Genomic DNA, 22,305 nt, shown 5'->3' with positions numbered 1-22,305 from the left:
CTTCAATACAACACCATGTTCTGCAGAACTGCTCACCCCCTTCCTTCAGTACCACACCATGTTCTGCAGTGCTGCTCACCCCCAGCCTTAAGTACCATACCATGTTCTGTAGTACTGGTCATCCCCACCCTTCAGTACCACACCGTGTTCTGTAGTACTGCTCACCCAACTGCCTTCAGTAGCACACCATGTTCTGTATACAGCTCAACCCCACCCTTCAGTACCACACCATGTTCTGCAGTACCGATCACTTCCAGCCTTCAGTACCACATCATGTTCTGGAGTACTGCTCACCTCTAGCCTTCAGTACAGCAGCATGTTTTGCAGTACTACTCAACCCAAGCCTTCAATACCACACCATGTTCTGTAGTACTGCTCACCCCAAGCCTTAAATACCACACTGTGTTCTGTAGTACTGCTCACCTCGAGCTTTCAGTACCACACCATGTTCTGCAGTATTGTTCATCCCCAGCCATCAGTAACACACCATGTTCTGCAGTACTGCTCACCCCCAACTTTCAGTACCACACCATATTCTGCAGTACTGCTCACTCCTAGCCTTCAGTACCACACCATGTTCTGTAGTATTGCTCACCCCAGCCTTCAGTACCACACCATGTTCTGCAGTACTGTTTATCCCCAGCCTTCAGTACTACACCATGTTCTGCAGTACTGCTCAACCCCAGCCATTAGTACCACACCATGTTCTACAGTACTGCTCACCCCAGCCTTTAGTACAACACAATGTTCTGCAGTACTGTTCATCCCCAGCCTTCAGTACCACACCATGTTCTGTAGTACTACTCAGCACAGCCTTCAGTATCACACCATGTTCTGCAATACTGCTCACATTCAGCCTTCAGTACCACACCATGTTCTGCAGTACTGTTCATCCCCAGCCTTCAGTACCACACCATGTTCTGTAGTACTGCACATCCCCCAGCTTTCCATACCACACTATGTTCTGTAGTACTGCTCGCCCACAGCCTTCAGTACCACACCATTTACTGTCTTACTGCTCACCCCAGCCTTCAGAACCACATAATTTTCTGTAGTATTGATCACTCCCAGTCTTCAGTACCACACCATGTTCTGCAGTACAGCTCATCTCCAGCCTTTAGTATCACACCATGTTCTGTAGTGCTCACCCCGAGCCTTCAGTACGACACCATGTTCTATAGTACTGTTCACCCCCAGCCTTCAGTACTACACTATGTTCTGTAGTACTGGTCACCCCCAGCATTCAGTACCACACCATGTTCTGCAGTACTGCTCAACCCCAGCCTTCAGTACCACACCATGTACTGTTGCATTGCTCAACCCCAGCCTGAAGTACTGCTCATTCCCAGCCTTCTGTACTGCACCATGTTCTGCAGTACTGCTCACCTCAGCCTTAAGTACTACACCATGTTCTGTAGTACGGCTCACCCCACCCTTCAGTGACACACCATCTTCTGCAGTATTGTTCACCCCCAGCCTTCAGTACCCCCCATGTTCTTTATTGTTGCTACTCCCAGCTTTCAGTACCACACCAGGTTCTGCGGTACTGCTCATGTCCATCCTTCAGTACCACACCATGTTCTTCAGTACTGCTCATGTCCAACCTTCAGTACCACACCATGTTCTGTAGTGCTGCTCACCGCAGCCTTCAGTACCACACCATGTTCTGCGGTACTGTTCATCACCAACCTTGTATACCACACCATGATCTTCAGCACTGCTCTCCCAGCCTTCAGTACCACATCATGTTCTGCAGTATTACTCACCCTGCAGCCTCCAGTACCACACCATGTTCTGCAGTACTGCTCACCCCAGCCTTAAGTACCACAGTATGTTCTGTAGTACTGCTCATCCCCAGCCTTCAGTACCACACCATGTTCTGCAGTACTGCTCACCCTCAGCCTTTAGTACAACACCATGTTCTGCAGTACTGCTCACCCCCGCCTTCAGTACCACACCATGTTCTGTAGTACTTCTCAACCCCACCCTTCAGTACCACACCATGTTCTGCAGTACTGCTCACCCCCAGCATTCAATATAACACCATGTTCTGCAGTACAGCTCAACCCCAGCCTTCAAAAAGCACCATGTTCTGTACACTGTTCATGTCCAACCTTTAGTACCACACCATGTTCTGCAGTTCTGCTCACCTCCAGCCTTCAGTACCACACCATGTTCTGCTGTACTGCTCACGTCCAGCCTTCAGTACCCCACCATGTTCTGCAGTACTGCTCACACCAAGCCTTCAATACCACACCATGTCCTGCAGTACTGTTCACCTCCAGCCTTCAGTATCCCACCATGATCTGCAGTACTGCTCATGCCAAGCCTTCAATACCACACCGTGCTCTGCAGTACTGCTCACCCCAAGCCTTCTATACCACACCATGTTCTGTCCAACTGCTCACCTCCAGCCTTCAGTACCACACCATGTTGTGCAGTAATGTTCATCCCCAGCCTTCAGTACCACACCATGTTCTATAGTACTGTTCATCCCAGCCTTCAGTACCACACCATGTTCTGCAGTACTGCTCACTCACAGCCTTCAGTATCACACCATGTTCTGTAGTACTGTTCATCCCAGCCTTCAGTACCACACCATGTTCTGCAGTACTGTTCATCCCCAGCCTTCAGTACCACACCATGTTCTGCAGTACTGCTCATGCCCCCCGCCTTTAGAACCACACTATGTTCTGCAGTACTGCTCACCCCGGCCTTCAGTACCACACCATGCTCTCTAGTACTGCTCACCCACCGCCTTCAGTACCAGACCATGTTCTGCAGTACTGCTAACCCCCTGCTTTAAGCACCACACCATGTTCTGCAGTACTGCTCACCTGCAGCCTTCAGCACCACACCATGTTCTGCAGTACTGCTCACCCCCAGCCTTTAGTACCACACCGTGTTCTGTAGTACTGCTCACCCCCACTTGCCGTACTGCACCATGTTCTGCAGTACTGCTCACCCCCAGCCTTCAGTATAACACCATGTTCTGCAGTACTGCTCAACCCCAGCATTGAAAAAGCACCATGTTCTGTACACTGTTCATGTCCAACCTTCAGTACCACACCGTGTTCTATAGTACTGCTCACCCCCACTTGCAGTACTGCACCATGTTCTGCAGTACTGCTCACCCCCAGCCTTCAGTATAACACCATGTTCTGCAGTACTGCTCAACCCCAGCATTGAAAAAGCACCATGTTCTGTACACTGTTCATGTCCAACCTTCAGTACCACAACAAATTCTGCACTTCTGCTCACCTCCAGCCTTCAGTACCACACCATGTCCTGCAGTACTGCTCACCTCCAGCCTTCAGTATCCCACCATGATTTGCAGTACTGCTCATGCCAAGCCTTCAATACCATACCATACTCTGTAGTACTGCTCACCCCAAGCCTTCAATACCACACCATGTTCTGTAGTACTGCTCACCCCACCCTTCAGTACCACACCATGTTCTGCAATACTGTTCATCCCCAGCCTTCAGTACTACACTATATTCTGCAGTAATGCTCACTCCAGCCTTCAGTACCACACTATGTTCTGTAGTGTTCACGCCAGCCTTCTGTACGACACCATGTTCTGTAGTACTGTTCATCCCCAGCCTTCAGTACCACACCCTGTTTTGCAGTACTGCTCACCCCAAGCCTTCAATACCACACCATGTTCTGTTGTATTACTCACCTCCAGCCTGCATTACTGCTCACTCCCACCCTTCTGTACAGCACCATGTTCTGCAGTACTGCTCACTCCAGCCTTCAGTACTAGACCATGTTCTATAGTACTGCTCACCCCACCTTTGAGTACCTCACCATCTTCTGCAGTACTGCTCATCCACAGCCTTCAGTACCATACCATATTCTGTAGTACTGCTCACCCCAGCGTATCACCCCCAGTCTTCAGTACCACACCATGTTCTGCAGTTCATAGGTTCATAGGCTGGTACTAGGCTATCAGCCCTAGGGCCTATACAAACCTAGCCATAACAATTCCCTGGATATTTCTTCCCACATTATTTATTTCCTGGACCCCTGTCAAGCAGGGCGACTGACGTGATCCCTGGAGTGAATTTCCATTCTCCCATCCAATCGTCATGGTTCCTCTTGAAGAGGTCCAAAGAGGCACTCTGATTGACATGTATGGGCAATCTATTCCAGAGTCTGGGGAGTCTCTGGGTCAGGAACCTATCCCTCCAGCATGTTTTGTTTATTGTGATGACAAGGTTTAGATCCCTGGAGCGTGTAGCTCTGAGGGATTGGGATTTCTTTAAGTGTAGCATGTCCAACAGCTCTGGGTTTGACATGGCCTTGTATGTTAAGCAGAGATCGCCTCTGAGTAGACGATATGCGACAGAGTATAGCTGGAGTTTTTTAAGGCGGTCAGCATAGGGCATCTGCTTTAGGCCTGTAATTCTTTTAGTGAGGTATTTCTGAGGCCTTTCCAGTTGTTGCAGATGTCTTGAGAGGCACATACCAAATGGGGCGTTGTATTCTATAATGGGTCTAATGAGGGATGAGTACAGTGGGACAATGACCTCCTTTTTTCTGGATGAAAAGCCCTTCAGGATGAGGTGTGCCACATAGAAGGATTTCCTGACTGTTGTGGCGATGTGGTTATTGAAGGTGAGACCACTGTCCACCTGTGTCCCTAAGTCTCTTATCACACTTTCTGTGTTTAGTGTACTACCACCTATATGGTAATTCATGGATACATGTTTTTTCCCAAAGGGGATAACAATACATTTCTTGGCATTGAGCTTGAGCCCATGGCTCTGGCACCAAGCATCTGTTTCTGTAAGGCCCTTTTGTAGAGTATCCACATCATTTGGGATTCAATAATGGCTCCCAGTTTGCAGTCATCTGCAAACTTTGTTAGCCAGAGTCCCTTAGTGTTGACCTGTACTTCAGAGAAGTAGATGCCAAACAAGAGCGGCCCCAGGACTGAACCCTGAGGTACTCCACTTGTCACTTGTCTGGAGCTGGATTTGGAGTCAGCTACTTTTACAGTGTGGGTTCTATCAGTAAGCCATTTAGCAACCCATTGGGTGACATAGGGATTAATGCCCAACTTAGTAAGTTTATCTATGATTCCAGGGTGGGGGATGGTGTCGAAGGCCTTGGCAAGGTCTAGATAGGCTGTGTGGACCACCTTACCCTTGTCCATGGCTCTGGAGACTGATTCAAAGAAGTCAATCAGGTTCAGGAGACAAGATCGGCCCTTCACAAACCCAAACTGGGTGGGGTCCAGTGTTTGAAGGTTGCCAATGAGTATAGCTCATTTCCAGCTTTCCAGCTTTCAGTACCACACTATCTTCTGTAGTACTGGTCACCCCCAGCCTTCAGTACCACACCATCTTCTGCAGTATTGTTCACCTTCAGCCTTCAGTACCCCCCATGTTCTTTAGTGCTGCTACTCTCAGCCTTCAGTACCACACCGGGTTCTGCGTTACTGCTCATGTCCTTCCATCAGTACCACACCATGTTCTGCAGTATTGCTCATGTCCATCCTTCAGTACCACACCATGTTCTGCAGTACTGCTCATGTCCAACCTTCAGTACCACACCATGTTCTGTAGTACTGCTCAGTGCAGTCTTCAGTACCACACAATGTTCTGCAGTACTGTTCATCCCCAGCCTTCAGTACCACACCATGTTCTTCAGCACTACTCACCCAGCCTTCAGTACCACATCATGTTCTGTATTACTGCTCACCCCCCAGCCATCAGTACCACACCATGTTTTGCAGTACTGCTAACCCCCAGCCTTCAGTACCACACCATGTTCTGTAGTACTACTCAACCCCAGCCTTCAGTACAGCACCATGTTCTGCAGTACTGCTCCACCCCTGCCTTCAGTACCTCAATATGTTCTGCAGTACTGCTCACCCCAGCCTTCAGTACCACACCGTGTTCTCTAGTACTGCTCACCCACCGCCTTCAGTACCAGACCATGTTCTGCAGTACTGCTCACCCCAGCCTTAACTACCACACCATATTATGTAGTACTGCTCTCCCGCAGCCTTCAGTAAAACACCATGTTGTGCAGTACTGCTCACCCCCTGCCTTCAGCACCACATCACGTTCTGCAGTACTGCTCATGCCCAGCCTTCAGTACTATACCATGTTCTGCAGTACTGCTCACTCCCAGCCTTCAGTACTACACCATGTTCGGCAGTACTGCTCACCCCAGCCTTCAGTACCACACCATGTTCTGCAGTACTGTTCATCCCCAGTCTTCAGTACCACACCATGTTCTGCAGTACTGCTCAACCTAGCCTTCAGTACCACACCATGTTCTGTAGTACTGTTCACCCCCAGCCTTCAGTACCACACCAAGTTCTGCAGTGCTGCTCACTCCCAGCCTTCAGTAGTACACCACAGTCTGTAGTATTGCTCACTTCCAGCCTTCAGTAACACATCATAATCTGCAGTACTCCTCACCCTCAGCCTTCAGTACTACACCATATTCTGTAAAACTGCTCACCTCAGTACATAATGTTCTGCAGTACTGCTCACCCCCAGCCTTCAGTACAACACCATGTTCTGTACACTGCTCATGTCCAACCTTCAGTACCAAACCATGTTCTGCAGTACTGCTCAATCCCAGGCTATAGTACTACACCATGTTCTGCAGTACTGTTAATCCCCAGCCTTCAGTACCACACCATGTTCTGTAGTACTACTCATCCCAGCCTTTAGTACCACACCATGTTCTGCAGTACTGCTCACATTCAGCCTTCAGTACCACACTATGTTCTGCAGTACTGTCCATTCCCAGCCTTCAGTACCACACCATGTTCTGCAGTACTGCACACTCCCAGCTTTCCATACCACATCATATTCTGTAGTACTGATTACCCACAGCCTTCACTACCACACCATGTTATGCAGTACTGCTCATTTCCAGCCTTCAGTACCACACCATTTTCTGTAGTGCTCACTCCCAGCCTTCCTTATGACACCATCTTCTGTAGAACTGTTCACGCCAGCCTTCAGTAACACACTATGTTCTGTAGTACTGCTCACCCCCAGCCTTCAGTACATCATTTTCTGTAGTACTGCTCACCCCCAGTCTTCAGTACCACACCATGTTCTGCAGTACTGCTCATCTCCAGCCATCAGTAGCACACCATGTTCTGTAGTACTCACCCCCAGCCTTCCTTATGACACCATCTTCTGTAGAACTGTTCACGCCAGCCTTCAGTAACACACTATGTTCTGTAGTACTGCTCACCCCCAGCCTTCAGTACATCATTTTCTGTAGTACTGCTCACCCCCAGTCTTCAGTACCACACCATGTTCTGCAGTACTGCTCATCTCCAGCCATCAGTAGCACACCATGTTCTGTAGTACTCACCCCCAGCCTTCAGTACAACACCATGTTTTGTAGAACTGTTCATCCCCAGCCTTCAGTACCACACTATGTTCTGTAGTACTGCTCACCCCCAGCCTTACGTACCACAACTTGTTATGCAGTACTGCTCACCCCCAGCCTTCAGTATCACACCATGTTCTGTTGTACTGCTCACTCTTAGCCTGCAGTACTGCTCACTCCCAGTGTTCAGTACCGCACCATGTTCTGCAGTACTGTTCAACCCAGCCTTCAGTACTACACCATGTTCTGTAGCACTGTTCACTCCACCTTTCAGTACAACACTATTTTCTGCAGTATTGTTCAACACCCAGCCTTCAGTACCCCTATGTTCTGTAGTGCTGTTACCCCCAGGCTTCAGTAGCACACCAGGTTCTGCGGTACTGCTCATGTCCATCCTTCAGTACCACACCATATTCTGTAGTACTGCTCACCCCAAGCCTTCAATATCACACCGTGTTCTGTAGTACTGCTCACCTCCAGCCTTCAGTACCACAACATGTTCTGCAGTATTGTTCAGCCCCCAGATTTCAGTACCACACCATGTTCTGTAGTACTGCTCACCCCCAGCCTTCAGTACCACGTCATGTTCTGCAGTACCACTCACTCCCAGCCTTCAGTACCACACCATGTTCTGCAGTACTGCTCACCCCAGCCTTCAGTACCACACCATGTTCTGCAGTACTGCTCACCCCCAGCCTTCAGTACCACACCATGTTCTGTAGTACTGCTCACTTCCAGCCTTCAGTACCACATCATAATCTGCAGTACTCCTCACCCACATCCTTCAGTACTACAACATGTTCTGCAGTACTGCTCACCCCCATCCTTCAGTACAACACCAAGTTCTGTACACTGCTCATATCCAACCTTCAGTACCACACCATGTTCTGCAGTAATGCTCACCCCCCACCCTTCAGTACACCACCATGTTCTGTACACTGCTCATGTCCAACCTTCAGTACCACATCATGTTCTGTAGTACTGCTCACCCTAGCCTTCAGTCCCAACACCATGTTCTGTAGTACTGCTCACTATAGCCTTCAGTACATCAAGTTCTATAGTACTGTTCGCCAGCCTTAAGTAGCACACCATGTTCTGCAGTACTGCACACCCTCAGCCTTCAGTACCACACCATGTTCTACAGTACTGCACACCCCCAGTCTTCAGTACCACACCATGTTCTACAGTACTGCACACCCCCAGCCTTCAGTACCAAACCATATTCTGTAGTACTGCTCACCCCAGCCTTCAGTACCACACCATGTTTGCAGTACTGCTCACCCTTAGCCTTTAGTACCACACAATGTTCTGCAGTACTGCTCATCTCTAGCCTTCAGCACCACACCATGTTCTGTAGTACTGTTCACCCCAGCCTTCAGTACCCCACCATATTCTGCAGTACTGATCACACCAATTGTAAGTACCACACCATGTACTGTAGAACTGCTCTCCCCCAGCCTTCAGTACCACAAAATGTTCTGTAGGTACTAATCACCCTCAGCCTCAGTTCCACACCATGTTCTGCAGTACTGCTCACCCTCAGCTTTCAGTACCACACCATGTTCTGCAGTACTGCTCATCTCCAATCTTCAGTACCACACCATATTCTGCAGTACTGCTCATCCACAGCCTTCAGTACCACACCATGTTCTGTAGTACTGCTCATCCTCAGCCTTCAGTACCACACCATGTTCTGTTGTACTGCTCACCATTAGCCTTCAGTACCACACCATGTTCTCCAGTACTGCTCACTCCCAGCCTTCAATACCACACCATGTTCTGTAGTTCTGCTCACCCTCAGCCTTCAGTACCACACCATGGTCTGCAGTACTGCTCACCCTGAGCCTTCAGTACCACACCATGTTCTGCAGTACTGCTCATCTCCTGCCTTCAGTACGACACCATGTTCTGCAGCACTGCTTACCCCACGCCTTCAGTACCACACCATGTTCTGTAGTACTGCTCACTTCCAGCCTTCAGTACCACAACATGCTCTGTAGTACTGCTCACCCTAGCCTTCAGTACCACACCACATTCAGCAGTACTGCTCATCCACACCCTTCAGTACCACACCATGCTATGCAGTACTGCTCAACCCCAGCCTTCAGTACCACACCATGTTCTGCAGTGCTGCTTACCCCAGCCTTCAGTACCACATCATGTTTTGTAGTACTGATCACCCCCAGTCTTCAGTACCACACCATGTTCTGCAGTATTGTTCACCTTCAGCCTTCAGTAACCCCATGGTCTTTAGCGCTGCTACCCTCAGCCTTCAGTACCACACCAGGTTCTGCGGTACTGCTCATGTCCTTCCTTCAGTACCACACCATGTTCTGCAGTACTGTTCATGTGCAACCTTCAGTACAACACCATGTTCTGTAGTACTGCTCACTGCAGCCTTCAGTACCACACCAAGTTCTTCAGCACTACTCACCCAACCTTCAGTTCCACATCATGTTCTGTATTACTGCTCACCCCTAGCCTTCAGTACCACACCATGTTTTGCAGTACTGCTCACCCTTAGCCTTCAGTACCACACCATGTTCTGCAGTGCTGCTCATCTCCAGCCTTCAGTACCACACCATGTTATGTAGTACTGCTCAACCCCACCCTTCAGTACCACATCATGTTCTGCAGTACTGCTCACACCCAGTCTTCAGTACCACATCAAGTACTGTAGTACTGCTCACCACAGCCTTTAGTACCACAAAATGTTCTGTAGTTCTGCTCACCCTCAGCCTTCAGTACCACACCATGTTCTGCAGTACTGCTCACCCTGAGCCTTCAGTACCACACTATGTTCTGCAGTACTGCTCATCTCCTGCCTTCAGTACCACACCATGTTCTGCAACACTGCTTACCCCACGCCTTCAGTACCACACCATGTTCTGTAGTACTGCTCACTCCCAGCCTTCAGTACCACAACATGCTCTGTAGTACTGCTCACCCTAGCCTTCAGTACCACACCACGTTCAGCAGTACTGCTCATCCACACCCTTCAGTACCACACCAAGTTATGTAGTACTACTCACCCCCAGCCTTCAGTACAGCACCATGTTCTGCAGTACTGCTCACCCCCCGCCTTCAGTACCTCACTAAGTTCTTCAGTACTGCTCACCCCAGCCTTCAGTACCACACCATGTTCTCTAGTACTGCTCACCCACCGCCTTCAGTACCAGACCATGTTCTGCAGTACTGCTCACCCCAGCCAACTACCACACTATATTCTGTAGTACTGCTCTCCCTCAGCCTTCAGTACAACACCATGTTGTGCAGTACTGCTCACCCCCTGCCTTCAGCACCACACCACGTTCTGCAGTGCTGCTCACCCACAGCCTTCAATAACACACCATGTTCTGCAGTGCTGCTCACCCCCAGCCTTAAGTACCATACCATGTTCTGTAGTACTGGTCATCCCCAACCTTCAGTACCACACCGTGTTCTGTAGTACTGCTCACCCCCAGCCTTCAGTACCACACCATGTTTTGTAGTACTGCTCAACCCCACCCTTCAGTACCCCACCATGTTCTGCAGTACTGCTCACCCCCAGCCTTCAGTACCATGCCATGTTCTGCAGTACTGCTCACTCCCAGCCTTCAGTACCACACCATGTTCGGCAGTACTGCTCACCCCAGCCTTCAGTACCACACCATGTTCTGCAGTACTGTTCATCCCCAGTCTTCATTACCACACCATGTTCTGCAGTACAGCTCATCTCCAGCCTTCAGTACCACACTATGTTCTGTAGTACTGGTCACCCCCAGCATTCGGTACCACACCATCTTCTGCAGTATTGTTCACCTTCAGCCTTCAGTACCCCCCATGATCTTTAACGCTGCTACCCTCAGCCTTCAGTACCACACCAGGTTCTGCGGTACTGCTCATGTCCTTCCTTCAGTACCACACCATATTCTGCAGTACTGCTCATGTGGAACCTTCAGTACCACACCATGTTCTGTAGTACTGCACACTGCAGCCTTCAGTACCACACCATGTTCTTCAGCACTACTCACCCAAGCTTCAGTACCAAATCATGTTCTGCATTACTGCTCACCCCCAGCCTTCAGTACCACACCATGTTTTGCAGTACTGCTCACCCCTTCCTTCAGTACCACACCAAGTTATGTAGTACTACTCACCCCAGCCTTCAGTACAGCACCGTATACTGCAGTACTGCTCACCCACCGCCTTCAGTACCACATCATGTTTTGCAGTAATGCTCACCCCAGTACCACACCATGTTCTGCAGTACTGCTCATGTGCAACCTTCAGTATCACACCATGTTCTGTAGTACTGCTCACTGCAGCCTTCAGTACCACACTGTTCTTCAGCACTACTCACCCAACCTTCAGTACCACATCATGTTCTGTATTACTGCTCACCCCCCAGCCTTCAGTACCACACCATGTTTTACAGTGCTGCTCACCCCCTTCCTTCAGTACCACACCAAGTTATGTAGTACTACTCACCCCCAGCCTTCAGTAAGCACCATGTTCTGCAGTACTGCTCACCCCCCGCCTTCAGTACCTCACTAAGTTCTGCAGTACTGCTCACCCCAGCCTTCAGTACCACACCTTGTTCTCTAGTACTGCTCACCCACCGCCTTCAGTACCAGACCATGTTCTGCAGTACTGCTCACCCCAGCCTTAACTACCACACTATATTCTGTAGTACTGCTCTCCCTCAGCCTTCAGTACAACACCATGTTGTGCAGTACTGCTCACCCCCTGCGTTCAGCACCACACCACGTTCTGCAGTACTGCTCACCCGCAGCCTTCAATAACACACCATGTTCTGCAGTACTGCTCACCCCCAGCCTTAGGTACCATACCATGTTCTGTAGTACTGGTCATCCCCAACCTTCAGTACCACACCGTGTTCTGTAGTACTGCTCACCCCCAGCCTTCAGTACCACACCATGTTTTGTAGTACTGCTCAACCCCACCCTTCAGTACCACACCATGTTCTGCAGTACTGCTCACCCCCAGCCTTCAGTACCATACCATTTTCTGCAGTACTGCTCACTCCCAGCCTTCTGTACCACACCAAGTTCGGCAGTACTGCTCACCCCAGCCTTCAGTACCACACCATGTTCTGCAATACTGTTCATCCCCAGTCTTCATTACCACACCATGTTCTGCAGTACAGCTCATCTCCAGCCTTCAGTACCACACCATGTTCTGCAGTACTGCTCATGTGCAACCTTTAGTACCACATCATGTTCTGTATTACTGCTCACCTCCCAGCCTTCAGTACAGCACCATGTTCTGCAGTACTGCTCACCCCCGCCTTCAGTACCACATCATGTTTTGTAGTAATGCTCACCCTTAGCCTTCAGTACCACACCATGTTCTGCAGTGCTGCTTATCTCCAGCCTTCAGTACCACACCATGTTCTGTAGTACTGCTCAATCCCACCCTTCAGTACCACATCATGTTCTGCAGTACTGCTCACACCCAGTCTTCAGTACCACATCATGTACTGTAGTACTGCTCACCTCAGCCTTTAGTACCACAAAATGTTCTGTAGTTCTGCTCACCCTCAGCCTTCAGTACCACACCACGTTCTGCAGTACTGCTCACCCTGAGCCTTCAGTACCACACCATGTTCTGCAGTACTGCTCATCTCCTGCCTTCAGTACCACACCATGTTCTGCAGCACTGCTTACCCCACACCTTCAGTACCACACCATGTTCTGTAGTACTGCTCACTCCCAGCCTTCAGTACCACAACATGCTCTGTAGTACTGCTCACCCTAGCCTTCAGTACCACACCACGTTCAGCAGTACTGCTCATCCACACCCTTCAGTGCCACACCATGTTATGCAGTACTGCTCAACCCCAGCCTTCAGTACCACACCATGTTCTGCAGTACTGCTTACACCAGCCTTCACTACCACATCATGTTCTGTAGTACTGATCACCCCCAGTCTTCAGTACCACACCATGTTCTGCAGTACAGCTCATCTCCAGCCTTCAGTACCACACTATGTTCTGTAGTACTGGTCACCCCCAGCCTTCGGTACCACATCATCTTCTGCAGTATTGTTCACCTTCAGACTTCAGTACCCCCCATGGTCTTTAGTGCTGCTACCCTCAGCCTTCAGTACCACACCAGGTTCTGCAGTACTGCTCATGTTCTTCCTTCAGTACCACACCATGTTCTGCAGTACTGCTCATGTGCAACCTTCAGTACCACACCATGTTCTGTAGTACTGCTCACTGCAGCCTTCAATACCACACTGTTCTTCAGCACTACTCACTCAACCTTCAGTACCACATCATGTTCTGTATTACTGCTCACCCCCCAGCCTTCAGTACCACACCATGTTTTGCAGTGCTGCTCACTCCCTTCCTTCAGTACCACCCCAAGTTATGTAGTACTACTCTCCCCCTGCCTTCAGTACAGCACCATGTTCTGCAGTACTGCTCACCCCCCACCTTCAGTACCTCACTAAGTTCTGCAGTACTGCTCACCCAAGCCTTCAGTACCACACCTTGTTCTCTAGTACTGCTCACCCACCGCCTTCAGTACCAGACCATGTTCTGCAGTACTGTTCACCCCAGCCTTAACTACCACACCATATTCTGTAGTACTGCTCTCCCTCAGCCTTCAGTACAACGCCATGTTGTGCAGTACTGCTCACCCCCTGCCTTCAGCACCACACCATGTTCTGCAGTACTGCTCACCCGCAGCCTTCAATAACACACCATGTTCTGCAGTACTGCTCACCCCCAGCCTTAAGTACCATACCATGTTCTGTAGTACTGGTCATCCCCAACCTTCAGTACCACACCGTGTTCTGTAGTACTGCTCACCCCCAGCCTTCAGTACCACACCATGTTTTGTAGTACTGCTCACCCCAGCCTTCATTACCACACCATGTTCTGCAGTACAGCTCATCTCCAGCCTTCAGTACCACACTATGTTCTGTAGTACTGGTCACCCCCAGCCTTCGGTACCACACCATCTTCTGCAGTATTGTTCACCTTCAGCCTTCAGTACCCCCCATGGTCTTTAGCGCTGCTACCCTCAGACTTCAGTACCACACCAGGTTCTGCGGTACTGCTCATGTCCTTCCTTCAGTACCACACCATGTTCTGCAGTACTGCTCATGTGCAACCTTCAGTACCACACCATGTTCTGTAGTACTGCTCACTGTAGCCTTCAGTACCACACCATGTTCTTCTGCACTACTCACCCAACCTTCAGTACCACATCATGTTCTGTATTACTGCTCACCCCCCAGCCTTCAGTACCACACCATGTTTTGCAGTACTGCTCACCCCCTTCCTTCAGTATCACACCAAGTTATGTAGTACTACTCACCCCCAGCCTTCAGTACAGCACCATGTTCTGCAGTACTGCTCACCCCCCGCCTTCAGTACCTCACTAAGTTCTGCAGTACTGCTCACCCCAGCCTTCAGTACCACACCTTGTTCTCTAGTACTGCTCACCCACCGCCTTCAGTACCAAACCATGTTCTGCAGTACTGCTCACGCCAGCCTTAACTACCACACCATATTTTGTAGTACTGCTGTCCCTCAGCCTTCAGTACAACATCATGTTGTGCAGTACTGCTCACCCCCTGCCTTCAGCACCACACCATGTTCTGCAGTACTGCTCACCCCCAGCCTTAAGTACCATACCATGTTCTGTAGTACTGGTCATCCCCAGCCTTCAGTACCACACCGTGTTCTGTAGTACTGCTCACCCCCAGCCTTCAGTACCACACCATGTTCTGTAGTACTGCTCAACCCTACCCTTCAGTACCACACCATGTTCTGCAGTACTGCTCATCCCCAGCCTTCAGTATAACACCATGGTCTGCAGTACTCCTCAACCCCAGCCTTCAAAAAGCACCATGTTCTGTACACTGTTCATGTCCAACCTTCAGTACCACACCATGTTCTGCAGTTCTGCTCACCTCCAGCCTTCAGTACCACACCATGTTCTGTAGTTTATTTCACCCCCAGCCTTCAGTACCACACCAAGTTCTGCAGTGCTTCTCATTCCCAGCCTTCAGTAGTACACCACAGTCTGTAGTACTGCTCACTTCCAGCCTTCAGTAACACATCATAATCTGCAGTACTCCTCACCCACAGCCTTCAGTGCTACACCATGTTCTGTAGAACTGCTCACCTCCAGCCTTCAATACATAATATTATGCAGTACTGCTAACCCCCAGCCTTCAGTACAACACCATGTTCTGTACACTGCTCATGTCCAACCTTCAGTACCAAACCATGTTCTGCAGTACTTCTCAGCCCCAGCCTATAGTACCACACCATGTTCTGCAGTACTGTTCATCCGCAGCCTTCAGTACCACACCATGTTCTGCAGTACTACTCACCCCAGCCTTCAGTACCACACCATGTTCTGCAGTACTACTCACATTCAGCCTTCAGTACCACACCATGTTCTGCAATACTGTTCATCCCCAGCCTTCAGTACCACACCATGTTCTGTAGTATGTCACACCCCCAGCCTTCAATACCACACCATGTTCTGCAGTACTGCACTCCCCCAGCCTTCTGTACCACACCATGTTCTGTAGTACTGCTCATCCCCACCCTTCAGTACCACACCATGTTCTGCAGTACAGCTCACCCCCAACCTTCAGTATAACACCATGTTCTGCAGTACTGCTCACCCCCAGCCTTCAGTACAGCACCATGTTCTGTACACTGCTCATGTCCAACCTTCAGTACCACAGCATGTTCTGCAGTACTGCTCACCTCCAGCCTTCTGTACCACAGCATGTTCTACAGTACTGTTCACCTCCAGCCTTCAGTACCGCACCATGTTCTGCAGTACTGCTCACGCCAAACTTTCAATACCACACAGTGTTCTGTAGTACTGCTCACCCCAAGCCTTCAATACCACACCATGTTCCGCAGTACTGCTCACCCCCAGCCTTCAGTACCACACCATGTTCTGCAGTACTGCTCACCCCCAGCCTTCAGTAGCACACCATGTTTTGTAGTAATGCTCACCTTAAGCCTTCAGTACCACATCATAATCTGCAGTACTCCTCACCGACAGCCTTAAGTTCTATACCATGTTCTGTAGTACTGCTCACCTCCAGCTTTCAGTACATCATGTTATGCAGTACTGCTCACCCCCAGCCTTCAGTACATCATGTTATGCAGTACTGCTCACCCCCAGCCTTCAGTACAACACCATATTCTGTACACTGCTCATGTCCAACCGACAGTATTACACCATGTTCTGCAGTACTGCTCACCCCCAGCATTTAGTACCACACCATGTTCTGCAGTAGTGCTCATCCCCAGCCTTCAGTACCACACCATGGTCTGTAGTACTACTCACCTCAGCCTTCAGTACCACACCATTTTCTGCAGTACTGCTCTGGTTCAGCCTTCAGTACCACACCATGTAGTGCAGTACTGTTCATCCCCAGCCTTCAGTACCACACCATGTTCTGTAGTACAGCACACCCCCAGCCTTCAGTACCACATAATGTTCTGTAATACTGCACACCCCCAGGCTTTTGTACCACACCATATTCTGTAGTACTGCTCACCCACAGCCTTCACTACCACACCATATTCTGTAGTACTGCTCACCCCAGCCTTCAGTACCACATAATTTTCTGTAGTACTGCTCACCCCCAGTCTTCAGTACCACACAATGTGCTGCAGTACTGCTCACCCCCAGCCTTCAGTACAACACCATGTTCTGTAGTACTGTTCATCCCCAGCCTTCAGTACCACACTATGTTCTGTAGTACTGGTCACCCCCAGCTTTCAGTACCACACCATGTTATGCAGTACTGCTCACCCCCAGCCTTCAGTGTCACACTATGTTCTGTTGCACTGCTCAACCCCAGCCTGCAGTACTGCTCACTCCCAGCCTTCAGTACCACACCATGTTCTGCAGTACTGTTCACCCCAGCCTTCAGTACTACACCATGTTCTGTAGCACTGCTCACCCCACCTTTCAGTAACACACCATTTTCTGCAGTATTGTTCACCCCCCAGCCTTCAGTACCCCTATGTTCTGTAGTGCTGTTACACCCAGGCTTCAGTAGCACACCAGGTTCTGCGGTACTGCTCATGTCCATCCTTCAGTGCCACACCATGTTCTGCAGTACTGCTCATGTCCAACCTTCAGTACCACGCCATGTTCTGCAGTACTGCTCACCCTCAGCCTTCAGTACCACACCATGTTCTGTAGTACTGCCACCCCTGATTTCAGTACCACACCATGTTTTGCAGTATTGCTCACTCCCAGCCTTCAATATCACACCATGTTCTGTAGTACTCCTCACCGCAGCCTTCAGTACCACACCATGTTCTGTAGTACTGGTCATCTCCAGCCTTCAGTACCACACCGTATTCTGTAGTAGTGCTCACCCCCAGCCTTCAGTACCACACCATGTTCTGTAGTACTGCTCAACCCTAGCCTTCAGTTTAACACCATGTTCTGCAGTACTGCTCACTCCCAGCCTTCAGTACAGCACCATGTTCTGTACACTGCTCATGTCCAACCCTTCAGTACCACACCATGTTCTGTAGTACTGCTCACCCCAAGCCTTCAATACCACACCGTGCTCTGTAGTAATGCTCACCTCCAGCCTTCAGTACCACAACATGTTCTACAGTATTATTCATCCCCAGCCTTCTTTACCACACCATGTTCTGTAGTACTGCTCACCCCCAGCCTTCAGTACCACAACATGTTCTGCAGTACCGCTCACTCCCAGCCTTCAGTACCACATCATGTTCTGCAGTACTGCTCACCCCAGCCTTCAGTACCACACTGTGTTCTGTAGTACTGCTCACCCCCAACCTTCAGTACCACACCATGTTCTGTAGTGTTGTTCACCCCCAGCCTTCAGTACCACACCAAGTTCTGCTGTACTACTCAACCCCAGCCTTCAGTACCACACCATGTTCTGTAGTACTGCTCACCTCCAGCCTTCAGTACACATCATAATCTGCAGTACTCCTCACACACAGCCTTCAGTACTACACCATGTTCTATACACTGCTCATGTCCAACCTTTAGTATCACATCATGTTCTGCAGTACTGCTCACCCTAACCTTCAGTCCCAACACCATGTTCTGTCATACTGCTCACCATAGCCTTCAGTACATCATGTTCTGTAGTACTGTTCACCAGCCTTCAGTAACACACCATGTTCTGCAGTACTGCACACCCCCAGCCATCAGTACCACACCATGTTCTACAGTACTGCACATCCTCAGCCTTTAGTACCACACCATGTTCTACAGTACTGCACACCCCCAGCCTTCAGTACCACACCATGTTCTGCAGTACTGCTTGCCCTTAGCCTTCAGTACCACATCATGTGCTGCAGTACTGCTCATCTCCAGCCTTCAGTACCACACCATGTTCTGTAGTACTGCTCACCCTCAGACTTCAGCACCACACCATGTTCTGTAGTACTGTTCACCCCCAGCCTTCAGTACCCCACCATATTCTGCAGTACTGCTCACACCAATCTTCAGTACCACACCATGTACTGTAGTACTGCTCACCCCCAGCCTTCAGTACCACAAAATGTTCTGTAGTGCTGCTCACTCTCAGCCTCAGTTCCACACCATGTTCTGCAGTACTGCTCAACCTCAGCCTCAGTTCCACACCATGTTCTACAGTACTGCTCACCCTCAGCCTTCAGTACCACACCATGTTCTGCAGTACTGCTCATCACCAGCCTTCAGTACCACACCATATTCTGTAGTACTGCTCACCATTAGCCTTCAGTAACACACCATGTTCTGTAGTACTTGTCATCCACAGCCTTCAGTACCATACCATGTTCTGTAGTACTGCTCACCCTTAGCCTTCAGTAACACACCATGTTCTGCAGTACTGCTCACCCTTAGCCTCCAATACCAAACCATGTTCTGCAGTACTGCTCATCTCCAGTCTTTAGTACCTCACCATATTCTGTAGAACTTTTCACCCCCAGCTTTCAGTACCACACCATGTTCTGCAGTACTGCTCACACCCAGTCTTCAGTATCACACCATGTACTGTAGTACTGCTCATCTCAGAATTCAGTACCACAAAATGTTCTCTAGTACTGCTCACCATCAGCCTTCAGTACCACACCATGTTCTGCAGTACTGCTCACCCTCAGCCTTCAGTACCACACCATGTTCTGCAGTACTGCCCATCTCCTGCCTTTAGTACAACACCATGTTCTGCAGTACTGCTCATCCACAGCCTTCAGTACCACACCATGTTATGCAGTACTGCTCAACCCCAGACTTCAGTACCACACCATGTTCTGCAGTACTGCTCACCCCCAGCCTTCAGTACCACACCATGTTCTGTAGTAGTGCTGCCCACAGCGTACAGTACCACACCATGTTCTGCAGCACTGCTCACTCCAGCCTTCAGTACCACACCATGTTATGCAGTACTTACCACCGCCAACCTTCAGTACCACACCATGTTCTGCAGTACTGCACACCCCCAGCCTTCAGTACCACAACATGTTCTGCAGTACTGCTCACACTCAGCCTTCAGTACCACATCATGTTCTGCTCACCCCCAGCCTTCAGTAACACACCATGTTCTGTAGTACTCCTCATCCACAGCCTTCAGTACCACACCATGTTCTGCAGTCCTGCTCACCCCCAGCCCTCAGTACCACATGTTCTGTGGTACTGCTCACCCTCAGCCTTCAGTACCACACCATGTTCTGTAATACTCCTTAGTTTTTCACCCTCCCATCTTTCAGATTCCTTTCAGAGGTCTTTTCACATCACTCAGCTACTGTTATTCTAGTGCTCACCCCCGCCCAACTTTCAGCACTGTTTCAACAACAAATGTCTCTGATTACCACACTTCACAAATATATAAGGTACATATTTAAAAAAAATCATCACAAGATGGACTTCTTTATTTTTTCGGGGTAAGTCTCATCTTCAAGGCCCATCATACTGAATCAACCTGGAGTGCTTCCTTAGTTTTGGAGGTCTAATGATAATATTCCTAATGGGAAAATTTCTTCACTTAACTACAACAACAGGAATTGAAATAGTGATGTACTTACTGGTGGTACTGTTACCAAGAAGTTGCTTTTGCTGCACTGTCATTCCTCGGTCTGTGTCATCAGACGTAATTGCCTCATCTTTCATAATAAACAACCAAAGTTGTTCCGCTGGGATTGTATACCCTAAAAATAAAATGATAATAAATTGTATTATTTTACTATATCATTCCTGGAATTTTTATATTATGGTTACAATGGTTTATTTTCACACAGACTGAAGAAAAATGACAAAATATATAACAGACCTACTGTCTGAATGAGCTTCAGGTTTTGAAAGGAGAGGTAAACCCTTCTCTTGGTTAACAAAGGAAATACCCTGAGCCAACCATAAGATAAGGAGATTCTGGAAACTTCTCATTCCAGTTTTCCATCTTATTTCTACTCTTCTTTATGCTTCACCTATCTTCACCAACCTCAAAAAAACCAACCTTAACAAACTGGCAACCTGCTATAATAACATTGCCCGCTTCGCTACTGGTAACCCCCATAAAACCCATCACTGTCTTAACTTAAAACATCTAGGCTGGCTAGAGTTTCAAAACTATCTTATAATCCATCAACTCTCTATTGCCCATAAAATACTGTACCAACCTAATAATACCCCGATACTTTCACAACTCATAATCCCCTATAACAATCTCAACTCTCTCCGCTCTTCTAGTAAACTCCTAACAAGTACAATAAAATCAAATAACAATGCTGGCGACTCACTATTTACCAATGCTGTAGGGAAAAAATGGAGTTTGTTACCTTCTAATATAACAAATTTTTGCCTCTTTTCAAACAAAATATTAAACTGCATTTCCAAAATCACTGGCTTTGTTCCTGTTGTAAACCCGATTAACTTTCCACTAGTACTACCTAAATTTAAAACTCTCTCTCTTACTCCTTTCTCTTTTCTCTACTTGGCTTTCTTTTCTACTCCCTCTGCTTCTCTACCTGTTATCTACCTTAACTTGCTCTCTTATCCACAATCAATCCCTTCCTTTTCTCCCTTATTTTCATTTTACTCTACTTTCCTTACCTCCAATCCTTGTTTACATTATCTGATAAGTATGTGTCAACTTGTATAATGTTATTTGGACTGTAATTGTATGTTATAGTAATTAACACAAGTAGTAGTACTTTACATTGAAGGGTTTGCTTGTTTTTTGTTTTTTGCAAACTCTATTACTAACTCTATTATTATTATTATTATTATTTTTGTATGATGGTTTTTCTGTATGTATCTTACTTCTGTGGAGCTTTTCTCCCCGGGCCGCTACTGAAAATGGAAATATCTCCAGCTAGACTAGCCTGGTCAACAAATGTAAAATAAAATAAATAAAAATAAAAGTTTGCATTTTGAAAAGGAAAGGAATAGTCAGTCGATCACACTACCTGAATGATTTAGTGTGGTATAAGTAAAAATACATCTGACGATGAACATCTAATAAATGTAAAGCATATTCACCTTTGTTTCAGAAATTTGAGAAGAAGGCTAGCAAAGTGAGGAAAATTCAGAAGCCACCACTGGCAGAAAGGATAACTTTATCCTCACATATACTCTGTTTTTGTGGAAAAACAAATAAGGGGAGATTTCAAGGAAAGCAAATGCAATTCTAAAACTCTTCTGACAGACATAATGGCTACCAAGAATAAGGTCTTCCAAGACAGGAATTTAATATTGGATTTAGCAGCAGCTTCAAAATTGGGTGGGGGGGGATGTCAAGGACTGCAAAACAACAGTGATATCCCAAGGAGGAACTGGGTCTCTGATCAGGGGATGTAAAAGAAAAGCACCTTGGAGAAAGGCCTTACATAAGCTAAGAAAGGCTATTTGAAAACAGAAATAGCAGCAAATTGTACTTTTGATTGCAGAATAACTAGCTTAA

At 48.4% G+C, this 22,305-nt stretch overlaps 1 protein-coding gene across 1 annotated transcript in view; it reads right to left on the bottom strand.

The window, feature by feature from the left end:
• The window catches only part of LOC122798770 (gastrula zinc finger protein XlCGF57.1-like), a 172,575-nt gene that overhangs the window by 83,149 nt on the left and 67,121 nt on the right, over positions 1-22,305 (bottom strand). The window contains exon 3 of the mRNA XM_044067881.1: positions 20,432-20,554. Within this exon, the coding sequence (XP_043923816.1) occupies positions 20,432-20,554 (123 nt within the window). The remainder of the gene's footprint in view (positions 1-20,431; positions 20,555-22,305) is intronic.

This window comes from Protopterus annectens, chromosome 3.part1 (genome assembly GCF_019279795.1).
Source record: "Protopterus annectens isolate FY-2018-M chromosome 3.part1, PAN1.0, whole genome shotgun sequence".
NCBI lineage: Eukaryota > Metazoa > Chordata > Ceratodontiformes > Protopteridae > Protopterus > Protopterus annectens.
The sequence above is the reverse complement of the archived record's forward strand: the minus strand, read 5'-3'. Positions and strand labels throughout refer to the sequence as shown.